The sequence below is a fragment of the Tamandua tetradactyla genome, chromosome 16 (genome assembly GCF_023851605.1).
Source record: "Tamandua tetradactyla isolate mTamTet1 chromosome 16, mTamTet1.pri, whole genome shotgun sequence".
In the NCBI taxonomy this organism is placed as follows: Eukaryota; Metazoa; Chordata; class Mammalia; order Pilosa; family Myrmecophagidae; genus Tamandua; species Tamandua tetradactyla.
Window position 1 is genome coordinate 62195609 of NC_135342.1, and position 12161 is coordinate 62207769.

A 12161-nucleotide genomic window follows, 5' to 3' on the forward strand; every position below is an offset into this window, starting at 1 on the left:
ATAAAAACAAATCATTATAAAAAAGGATAATATAAAAACGACAGTATCATGATGTTTCCACCATCCAGTTTAAGAAAAAGAATGTTACTAATACTTTTTAAAAAAATTAATTTATTTTTAATTGTAAAATTTACTATTATTTATGAAGGTCCCTGTGTGGCCTCCTTGCTATCATCCCTTGACTTTCCTCATTCCCTTGCTAAAATTTTGTATGATCTTTGAAGACTATATTGTTCCATTCTGCATGATTTTAAATTTTACATAAATGGAATCATATATATTTTGTGATTTGATTCTTTTGCACAACATTCCTGAGATTATCCATGTTTGTGTGTACCCATGATTTGTTCATTTAGATGGAGATTTTCATAGTTTGAATTGGTCTGTCTTTGTATTTTTCCCTAAACTAAGTGTTTAATAAACTGAGGCAGTATATTACCACCATCCTTTATCTCTTTGTGCTCCTTTTCTACTGGCCCTTTTCTTTATTTTACTTTCTCTTTTCCTCTGCTTTTACCTGAGGGCTGCACCGTGATGCACAGTGAGGTTCCTTTGACCCTTTTGTAATCACTGAGCACAAATGAAGTTACCAGACAGCTTTACAAAGTATGTATTGTAGTTTTTGATGAATACATGATGAATATAAAGCCAAATAACTCTTTCTGGAAAGATTAAATTACCCATTAACATTTTTTTTTCAGTGGTTTTAACATTTTTGTCAATTTTTTTTCTTTTTCTCTACTTTTTTGGGATGTGAATAGATTTCTGACAATCAGACTTGTCACAAAAAGTGAATTGGCAAGATTGTTTTCTACGCTGAAACTGAGGAGCTGATTGGTACCATGAAAGTCTTCTGTGGGAGGGCCAATCCAACCACAGGATCTGTGGAGTGGTTGGAGGAAGATGAGCAGTACGATTACCACCAGGAGATTGCAAGGTAACGAGGGTTTGTTCACTGCCTGTTGTAGCCAAATAGGATGCTTGATTTCAAAGCAGATGCCTTGGAATCCAATCTGTGTGTGGAATAGGCTGTCACACAATGCTTTGGATGAGAGCAGGTGTCTGTTGTGAGCAGGTGTGCTCAGCCAGATTGGTTAGTGTGGAAGTTAGGCAAAATCATACCTGCTTGGAGAGTCAAACCTCATGTAGCAGCCTTATGAGTCTCGGGATCTGTTTAGTGGAGCAAAGAGGACCCAAGTTTAAGTAGTGCTAGTACAGTTTATGAAATTTAAACATTTACTTTTATTACTGAAGTGGTGAGACATGCATCATATGAATAAATTCTCTTGAACGGAAAAAGTGAAAAATGCTTTTTTTCCCTTGGAAGGGATGTTTAAAACTATGTGAATTAGCAATCATTAGGAGCATACAACATTCCAGCACAATTAGGGCTGTGAATACCAAAGTGAAGAAGATACAGTTCTCATCTTCAAGGAATGTACAGTTTTGTGGAAGAGAGAAGCATATAAAAAATTTATAGTATGCGTTAAAGGCCTGTGGAAATGGGCTTCATGGAAGAGCTAATTGGGCTGGGGAGGGGTGATGTTTAAATGATTTCCCAAATTTAAAGGGAGGAAATTGCATTCTGAGCAATAGGAATAGCACATACAAACTTCCACATGGGTTGGTTTGAGTATAGGGTCTCAGTTCATGTGGCTAGAGTATGGTGCAAAAGTAGGGCTATGTTGAGAAAGGATGCTGAAAGCATAGACAGGTATATTGTAAAGGGTGGCAATTGTTTGCAGGCAGAGGAACATGAGTTTGTGTCCTACTACTTCTTGACTCTGTGACCTGGGGCTACTTCTCTGAGCTTCAGTATAATAACATATATCTCAATAAAATATTTACCCTATTATATAATACCTTTATCATAGGATTGTTTGAGGAGTGAATGAAATAGTTCCTCCTATAGTGCCTGGTACAGAATAAGGGCTCAAAAATATTACTGTATTTTTAAAGATTTTGGACTTTATTTTTTGAATAATAGAGATATTAAACAGGGTTCGAGAAAGAAGATTAGATTGCATTTTGGGATGCTCACTGAAAGTAGTGTGGAAAGTGGTTTGAGGGAAAGACCTTTTGGGTGGACGTTTTAACCCCAAAGCAGAGTCAGTGGAGGAAGACAGAAGAAGAGACAGCTTTGAGATAGGTGTGTGCTGTATTGGATGCAATGATGGAGGAAGAGAAAACTCAAGAAGTGCCAAGATTTCTGGTTAGAGTAATTAGATGGATGGAGCTGTCATTCCCTGAGATGAACAAAAGCAAAATGGGCATTGTTGGGGAGAGAAAGGTGATGGAGATTAGGTGCTTAGGTTTGGACACATCTAGGTGGAGATGCCAGTGGGCAGATGTGGGTCTGGAGACAGAGAATTTGCAGTTATTAGTGAGTGTTGAAACTGGGAGAGGTTGTATCTCTCAAGGAAGATGTGTAGAATAAAAAAGAACTGAAGAGGAATTCTTGAGGAGGCAGAAGGGAAACGAGGAGGGAATGGCCAAAGAGTGGGAAGGAGAAGAGAGTTTCAGGAAAGAGGGAGTATCTGGCAGGATCAGAAGCTGCTGAGAGGTCCTGAATGTGGATGGCCTACATTAGCTATTAGGAGTGAACTGGTGGTATTAGGGACAACAATGTCACTGGAGTGTTAGGGATCAAATGGGTACTGAGGCAGGTAAGATGGTGAGTGAATGTGCCTCTTAAGTTTAGTGGAAAAGGATAGAAGGGACCAGATTTTAACTAAACATTGATAGGGAGTTTAGATGTAAAAATCTTGGTGTGCCTTAAAAGAAAAGCATGACATTCTTTTTGTGTAGTGCTCCTCCAAATGTATAGAGTATGAACTGCCTATGTCAAAATTGCCTGGAGTACCAGATAAAGGGCACATTCCCAGACTCCAGCCCTGACCTTCTAGATCAGAACCTTTTGGGTACAGTCTGGGAACCTGCACTTAAATGAGCTGCCAAATGATTCCAATGTTGACTCAAAGCTGGAAGTCCTCTGTTTCAGTGAGATTGCCTGCCTTAAGCATTTTTAGACGGGGTCTGCAGATGTTTTTCAAATCTGAATTACTATGATAAAACAATTTGGATACACAACTCTCCCCACTTTAATATATATCTGGTTTGGCTAATGCATGGTTTTCCCTGATAACATAAATGAAAGTGCTGTGCATGCTTCCCTTCATATGTACAGCAGGTATAGTCTCCCTTTCTAATTCCTCTCCTTGTTTTACATTGTGGTTATCTTAATGTAAAAAATGAATGCAAGATGTTACAAAGTACTAAGCAAATTGAGTCTGAGTAGTTCCTGGGGAGAAAAATGGATAGTGTATGACGTGATCTGTATGCTAGTGCCCCTAGAATTACTGTGATAGGGTTAACTGCCAGAACACTTTTCTTTGAAATTCTTTGCTGAAAATGAACATTTGTCCCTGTTTTTCTGCAGTACCAGAGAATGACAGCTTATAAACCTATTAAAATAGTGTAAACCTGGGCTTGGCTGACATGTTTGTGTCATCTGATTTAGGAATACATGCAAATATTCTTGTATAGAATATCTCATATATTGATGTATGTCAACAGAGGTTACTGACCTTAGTTTTTTTTTTAATTTTTTTTATTTAGGTCATCCTATGCAGATATGCTGCATGACAAAGACAGAGTAAGTATAAGAGGAAACCATTATCTTAATGGTATGTTCAAGTCTTTGACTATAAGAATGTTAGAATCTACCCCCCAGAGAGGCATGGTGTTAGGAGGATCTCGAGAGACAATTATGGTGCAGTGGTCTGGAAATCAGTCAGGAGGCTGGGTCTTATTTTCCAGCTCTGCTGTTGACCTGAGTGGGACCTTCAAGAAAATAAGGATCCTCTGTGGACCTTTTTTTTTTTTTCAGATTTAAAATGAATAGGCTATAATAGCTGATCTCCAAGATCTCCTCCAGATAAAAATTCTCTAATCGTATTATGTTCTGCCTTCTACAGTCAGAAGTCACTGCAGACTATTTTTTATAAAGCACATTTGGCCTTCATTCTACCAAGTACATTTTAGCTTTTCTCTTTTGTGTTTGTGTTTTTATCTGAATTTTCTTTTCCTGGTTGAGTTAAGGAATAGTGCAGTTCTAGGCTTATGATGATTAGGAACCCAGAGTTTCCTGATCCACCAGAGTGCTTAACTAGTCTGTCTCATCCACATGGTTCAGAAGCTGGGAGGCTTGAAAGAGGATTCAGGGTCAAGCTTAAAAACTGAGCAGTACATGCAGTGGATAAGCAACCCAATTAAAAAAATGGGCAAAAGGACAGTTTTCCAAAGAAGATGTACAAATGGCCAATAAGCTCATGAAAAGATGTTCAATATCATTAGCCATTAAAGAATTGTAAATCCAAACCATAGTGAGTACTACCGCAGACCCGTAAGGATGGCTATTATTTAAGAAATGGAAAATAACAAGTGTTAGAGAGAATGTGGAGAAATTGAAATTCTGGTGCCTTGTTGGTGCAAATGTAAAATGGTGCAACCACTGTGGAAAACAATATGGTGTTTCCTCAGAAAGTTCAATATAGAATTGAATTACCGTATGACCTGTTAATTCCACTTCTAGGTATATGTCCTGTTTTAGTTTCTGATCTGCTAAAACAAATACCATACAATGGATTGGCTTAAAACAGCAAGCTCATGGTTTCAGAGCTAGATGGCTTGCTTCCTCTTGGGGGTCAATATCTTTTGGCTGGCAGGCAGTCTTTGGGGCTTCTTCCTTTTTTTTTTTGCACGGGGGGGGGGCACCGGGAATCGAACTCCAGGTTTTGGCATGGCAGGCAAGAATTCTGCCACTGAGCCACCATCATACCACCCTCTTTGGGGTTTCTTGCCTTTTCCATCACATGGCGGTGCAGATGGCAACATCTTCTTTCTCTTCCAGAAAGAATTGAGTTCCGAGAACTTGAAAACATGCTCAGTGAAATAAGATGCTTAATTTAAAAAAAAACCACTGTAAGCTACCACTACAAACTGTGTAAAAATGACTAAAATAAAAAAACTGATAATACCAAATGTTGCCAAGGATATGGAGAAACTGGAACCCTCATTTTTCTTCATTGTTTTTTTCTTTTTGCTCCTCACACTGGAAAACTTAATTATATTATCTTCAAGTTTGCTGATTTCTGCCTACTCATATCTGTTGTTTGATCGTTCTTGGGTGTTTTTTTCAATTATTGAAAAATTTATTGTGGTAACGTGTATGTACTATAAAATTTTCCATTTAACCATTTTTAAGTTTATAATTAAGTGACATTAATTATATGTATACATTGTAGGCTTTTTTACAATTTACTCAATTAGAGTTTGTTTTCCTGATTTCTTTTAGTTTTTTGTATATGTATTTCTTGACCTCATTGAACGTATTTGAGATGGTTGATTTACAGTCATAGACTCACCACTCAGCCTTCAAAGTAGAATATTATCATTACTCAGAATCTACCTCTGTGCTCCTTCCTTATTGCATTCCTTTCCCTCCCACCCCAGAAGTTTCCTTTCTCTTGAAGTTTGTATTATTTATTCCCTTACTGTTCTTTATAATTTTACTACCTAATATATATCCTTAAAAAATGAATTTTTAGTTTTCCAAGTCCCTTTGAACTTTGTATAATGGAATCATACTGTGTTTATTCTTTGTGATTTGCCTTCTTAGCATTATTTTTGAAATTCAGTCATATTACACGTAGCTGTAGTTAATTCATTTTCACTGCTTTATGAATTCCATTGTGTGAATATATCTTTACTTATCATTTCTCTGTTGATAGATTTTGGAGTTGTTTCCAGTTTCTTGCTAGTTTAAGTAGTGCTGCTGGAACATTCCTGTTTCAATTTGCCAGTGCAACTGGAATGCAGTATACCAGAAATAGATGGGTTTTTACAAAAGGGATTTATTAGGTTACAAATTTACAATTCTTAGGCCATGAAAATGTCCAAATTAAGGCATCAATAAGAGGATGGATTCACTCAAGAAAGGCCGATCGCTCCCAGGGTTTCTCTGTTACCTGGAAGGCGCATGTTGATGTCTGCTATCCTCTCTTGATTTCTAGTTTCAGAGTCTCTCAGTTTCTGGCATCTCCTGGGGTTCTTCCCCTCTACATCTCCAAATATTTGTGACTCGATTTCATCTCTCTGCTCTGTGTGTCAGCTCTGAGCTCTCTCTATGTTTTCTGCCTTCTATTCTCTTCATACGGGGCTCCAGTAAAAGAATTAAGACCCACCTAAAATTGGGTGGGTCAAAAAGGGGGAAAGGAAGTTTAACATAAGGTATCAGTGGCTGAGAACTTTCAAATACAGTTGGAAGGCTACGCTGAGGTCACTCTTAATCACGCTTTAGTTAGACATGCTACCTATCATAACTTACCAAACCCCAACCAAAACCATTCTTGCCAATCCTAAAGAACACCTAAGGCGTTATATAAGGGTAACTTTCCAGAAACCTGCTACCTCTAAATGGTTCCCCGAACCAGATAAGACCTGAAATACAGAGGGGTCAGCCTTTCCAGAACATCAACTAGTTCCACCCCCCCCTTCCCATATTATCGACAGCCCCTTTCAACGTGAAAAAGCTAGTACTGTGGCAATATGCTTTAGAATTTATTGCTTTTTTGTATATGTTATTTTTCACAAAAAAGGAAAATAAAGTCAATTGTGATAATAAATGCACAGCTATGTGATATTGTAAACCATTGATTGTACACTTTCGATGATGGTATGGTATGTGAATAAATAATATATCAATAAAATAAATAAATAATATACAAAAAAGATGAAAGGAGAAGGTAGAGTTATAAAAGGTAGGATTTAACAAATGAGTATGACTCCTGAATCATTATATTGATATTTCCTTTAGTCTCCAGTGTCTTGGAGCAACTAGAAGGAAAAACCTAAAACTGTGAAACTATAACCCATACCAAACTCTGAAATCTGTCCTATAACTAATTGTTGTGGTATGCTTTGAAATTTATTGCTTTTTGTATGTATGTTATTCTTCACAATAGAAAAAGAATTGGGTGGGTCACATCACTATGGAAACAATTTAATCAAAAGGTCCCACCCAAACAATAGGTCTTCCCCCACAAGATTAAATTAGAAGAACGTGGTTTTTCTGGAGCACATAATGGTTTCAAACCAGTTCAATAATCAAACGTGTTCTGGTGCACATGAATACTTTTCTCTAGCTTGTATATACGAGGAGTGCAATTGCTTGGCCATCGTATGTATTCAGCTATACTAGGTAATGCCAAATTTTTGTCCGAAGTGGTTATGGCAGTTTACATTCCCACCACCTGTAAAGTATGTAGGTCCTGTTGTTCCACACCTGTGTTTGTTATTAACCAATTTTTAAGTTTCAACAACTTGATAGTTTTGAACTGTTGTCTTACTGTAGTTTAGATTTGCATTTTGGTGATTACTATTGAGTATAAGCATCTTTTCTTTTGTTTATTTGCCATTTGTGTGTCATCTTTTATGACTTAGTAATATGTAGGAGTCCTGTATATATTTTGGGTACTAACCATTTGTGAGTTTTATATATTGTGGGGGAGGAGCCAGAAAGGCTGCAGGGTCATGACTTACACTGCCGCTCCCAACTGTAACTCCAGAACTTCAGAAAGTACTTTTTCACACATATCTCTATAATAACTGATGAAATGATAGCTATTTCTCCTTTTCTCTTAGAATATAAAATATTACCAGGGTATCCAGGCTGCTGTGAGCAGGGTAAAGAACAGACAGCAGAAGGCATTGGTTCTTGACATTGGCACTGGCACGGGACTCTTGTCAATGATGGCCGTCACAGCAGGTGCTGACTTCTGCTATGCTATTGAGGTGAGCCATGATCAAGGTGTCTTGCCCCTTGTGCAGGATGCACTTCTTATACCCCTTTAATTTCCTCATCTGTTTGTTCTCAGACATTCATGGAGTGCTCATTCCAAGCCAAGTACAGAGAGTGAGGTTCGGGGGATACGGGGAAGAATCAGACACAATTAGGTCATTTTTTTCTCTGAAGAATGATTCTCAACTTTGGCTGCATATCAGAATCACCTAAAGAACCTTGAAAAATATTGATGCTTAGTTCCACACATGGATATATATATATATATTTTTAAAGTTTTCCTTTTTTTTAAAAATTTTTTTAAACTTTTTTTATTAATTAAAAAAAAATTAGCAACAAAGATTAAGATATCATTCCATTCTACATATACAATCAGTAATTCTTAATATCATCACATAGTTGCATATTCATCATTTCTTAGAACATTTGCATCGATTTAGAAAAAGAAATAAAACAAAAATAGAGAAAAAAAAGATTATACATACCATACCCCTTACCCCTCGCTTTCATTTACCACTAGCATTTCAAACTAAGTTTATTTTAACATTTGTTCCCCCTATTATTTATTTTTATTCCATATGTTCTACTCTTCTATTGATTAGTAGATAAAAGGAGCATCAGACACAAGGTTTTCACAATCACACAGTCTCATTGTGAAAGCTATATCATTATACAATCATCTTCAGTAAACATGGCTACTGGAACACAGCTCTACATTTTCAGGCACTTCCCTCCAGCCTCTCCAATTTACCTTAACTAAAAAGGTGATATCTCTATAATGCATAAGAATAACCTCCAGGATAACCTCTCGACTCTGTTTGAAATCTCTCAGCCATTGACACTTTATTTTGTCTCAGTCTCTCTTCCCCCTTTTGGTTTAGAAGGTTTTCTCATTTCCTTGATGCTGAGTCCCAGCTCATTCTAGGATTTCTGTCTCACATTGCCAAGAAGGCGTACACCCCTGGGAATCATATCCCATGTAGAGAGGGGGTGGGCAGTGAGTTTGCTTGTCGTGTTGGCTGAGAGAGAGAGAGGGGCCACATCTGAGCAACAAAAGAGGTTCTCTGAAGGTGACTCTTAGGCCTGATTTTAAGTAGGCTTAGCCTATCCTTTGGGGGGATAAGTTTCATATGAATAAACCCCAAGATTGAGGGCTCAGCCTATTGCTTTCACCCATGGATATTTTGATTTAATTATTTTGGAGTGGGATTTTTGAATGTACAACCAAGGTTAAAACTACCTTAAATGTTCCTACAGAAACTACATTTACCAATAGTTTAATAGTCTAACATTTTTTCATAAAACATTGTACATATGTTGTTTTTCTGATAATGAAAATAATATAAATCATTGTAGGAAACTTGATAAACACAGTGTAAAAATAGCCTTTTAAGCTAAAGTTAGCGGTTGTTAGAATTTTTTAAACAATATTTTTATTGAGATATCTTCATGCACCATACAGTCCATCCAAAGTATGCACTCAGTGGCTTATCATCACATAATTGTGTATTCATTATCATGATCGCTTTTAGGGCATTTGTAACACTCCAGAAAAAGAGTGTAAAAAAGATCAGACTTCAATTAGAGATATGAATGAAGCTGATCTGGGTAAGACTAAAGTAAATCAGACTAAAGGATAATGTTGACTGTGTTTTAAAACTTCAACTTCTGTGTGAGACCATAGGAATAGATGTTTATTGGTGCAAATTTATGTTTTTTGGTAGCACACTATCTAATTTAAACTGTAAGATTAGCTTATTTGAACATTATAATTACCTGGAACCTTGAATAGGGAGTGAGATCTGTACAGGTTAATGTGATGCCCCAGTACATCCCAGAGTAATCTCTGCAGAAAATAAAAAATGTATGAGCAAAATTCCCTAAAGGGACTAGGAAAAAAGGTGAAAATATTAAACTTCCTCACCTGGGGAATTCCTGATATTCTCACAAGCATTGGAGACTACGAATTTAATAGGCCAAGCCCTCAACTTTGGAGATTGTCCTTATGAAACTTATTCCTATGGTGGAAAAGCTAAACCTATTTGTAATTAGACCTAAGAATCGACTCCAGAAAACCTCTTTTGTTGTTCAGATGTGGCCTCTCTAAGACAACTCTGCAGGTAAACTCAATGGTCCGTATGTGGACCATGACTCCCAGGAGTTTACATATCCCTGGCAATGTGGGACATGAGTTCCATGGATGAGCCTGTCCCTGGTATTGTGGAATTAAGAAAGACCTCTTGACCAAAAGGGAAAGAGAAATGATATAAAATAGTTTCAGTGGCTGAGAGATTTCAAATTATCAAGTGGTCATTTTGGAGGTTATTCTTATGCATTATGTAGATATCCCTTTTTAGTTTTTAGTGTTTTAGAATTGCTAGGGGGAAATACATGAAACAGTTGAACTGTAATCCAATAGCCTTGATTCTTGAAGATAAATGTATAACCATTTAGCTTTTATGGTATGACTGTATGCTTGTGAAAACCTTGTGACGGACACTCCCTTTATCCAGTGTATGGACAGATGAGTAAGAAAATAAATATAATACAGAAATAAATGATAGGGTGGGATAAGGAGTATGGGATGTTTGGGGCGTTCATTTTTATTATTTTTTTGGAGTAATTATTAAAATATTCAAAAATTGATTGTGGTTATGAATGTACAACTATAGGATGATACTGTGAACCATTGTATACTTTGTGTGATTATATGGTATGTAAATATATCTCAATAAAATTGCAAAGAAAGACTATAGCACATCCTCCTGGATCACTTTAAAAGAAATATATGTTCGCAGCAGAAAATGTGGAAAAGGATTTAGCAACAGTGAAAACCTTGTCATCATGACCATTTACTTTATCATTTTATGATTCCATTCTGGGTGTGTGTAGTCAGCCTCATGTGAGTGTGTACATTCTCTGTACTAATATGGTTGGTGGTCGGAGCTATGGATTCTAAAATCTAAAATAAGCAGAATGGAAAGTAGGAGTTGGAGGGACTTATGTTTCAGAAAATGTGAGGGGTTCAGGAAAGAATTCTGGAGAGGGTGGATTTTGGGTTGCCTTAGAAAGTTGGTTTTGAACTGGCAGGTGGAGCTAGGGGAAGGGCTTTAGGGCAAGAAGTCTCAGGTTGCCTATTGAATAGTAAAGGTTTGCTGTGGCTGTGTCATTGGTTGTGGGGTTAGGTGGGAGGGTGGTAAGGCTGGGAATGTAAGGTCTTTGAATGTCATAAAAGAAAAAATATATAAGTTATGTTGGACCAGCAGTGGAGATGTTGGACAGTTTTGACTTAAGAGAACGTAGCACGTGTCCCAGGTCATAGACGGTGATTTTGTGAGGAAAGTTCCGTCCTGGTTTTCACTGCTCTTTGGCACCCACTAGCATGGCACTGACACCTTGTCCTCACCAAGAAGTGAGGCCTCCTCTGCATCCCCAGTGTGCCTAGCATATAATGGGAGCTCGTAGCTGCAAGTTAAACCTAACTGATTACCACCACGTTGGATTCCTTCTCATGACACACATTCAGAGAATAAAGTATTTAAATTACCCGGATGAAGTCTTGTTTATGTAGATCAAATGAACACCAAAGAAATATTTTGCCTATGTCTGGAACAGTTACAAAGTATACTTTGTATATTCAGGAGCAGATTCTGTCACCGAGACCTCTTTTACTTCAAAATCATAGGTCCAAAATCAAAGAATATCCTACCAATTTTAGGTTTTAGAATGCTGTTTACTTTATTGTTCATTTTTACTTGGATTTTTGCTTCAATTTTTAGGTTTTCAAACCTATGGCTGATGCTGCTGTGAAGATTGTAGAGAAAAATGGCTTCAGTGATAAAATTAAGGTTATCAACAAGCATTCCACTGAAGTGACGGTAGGGCCAGGTGAGATAAACAGGTCCTATGTTGAAAGCTTTGTTTTTGCATGAGATTGGAAAAAATTTAAGGTGGAATAAATGTATCCAAATAATTGCAAAAAAATGAGGTCTTTCTTTGTGGTGGCTCTGAAGATAAGCACTTTGCTTCTTTCTGTGTTATTTCTTTACTGGTTAAGACAAATCAGCAATGAAAGTCATACGCCTAAGAGTCACCCTCAGAGAACCTCTTTTGTTGCTCAGATGTGGCCTCTGTCTCTAAGCTACCTTGGCAGGTAAACTCTCTGCCCTCCCCTCTAAGTGGGACATGACCCCCAGAGGTCTAAATCTCCCTGGCAAGGCAAGATAGGACTCCTGGGATGAGCTGGGACCCAGCATCATGGGATTGAGAAAGCCTTCTTGACCAAAAGGGGAAAGAGAGA

General features: G+C 37.4%; 1 protein-coding gene across 9 annotated transcripts in view; it reads left to right on the plus strand.

Annotated features, from left to right (window-relative positions):
• Positions 1–12161, plus strand: part of PRMT7 (protein arginine methyltransferase 7) — a 110749-nt gene that overhangs the window by 4238 nt on the left and 94350 nt on the right. For 6 of the 9 annotated variants that reach the window (XM_077132810.1, XM_077132812.1, XM_077132811.1 and 3 more), the window contains 4 exons: positions 762–937; positions 3619–3655; positions 7705–7854; positions 11641–11749. The exons of 1 other annotated variant lie outside the window; for it this stretch is intronic. In XM_077132810.1, the coding sequence (XP_076988925.1) occupies positions 843–937; positions 3619–3655; positions 7705–7854; positions 11641–11749 (391 nt within the window). In that variant the 5' untranslated portion in view covers positions 762–842. Of the gene's footprint in view, positions 1–310; positions 607–761; positions 938–3618; positions 3656–7704; positions 7855–11640; positions 11750–12161 lie in introns of those variants that run through there. 2 more of the 9 variants (XM_077132815.1, XM_077132816.1) reach the window with 2 other exon arrangements.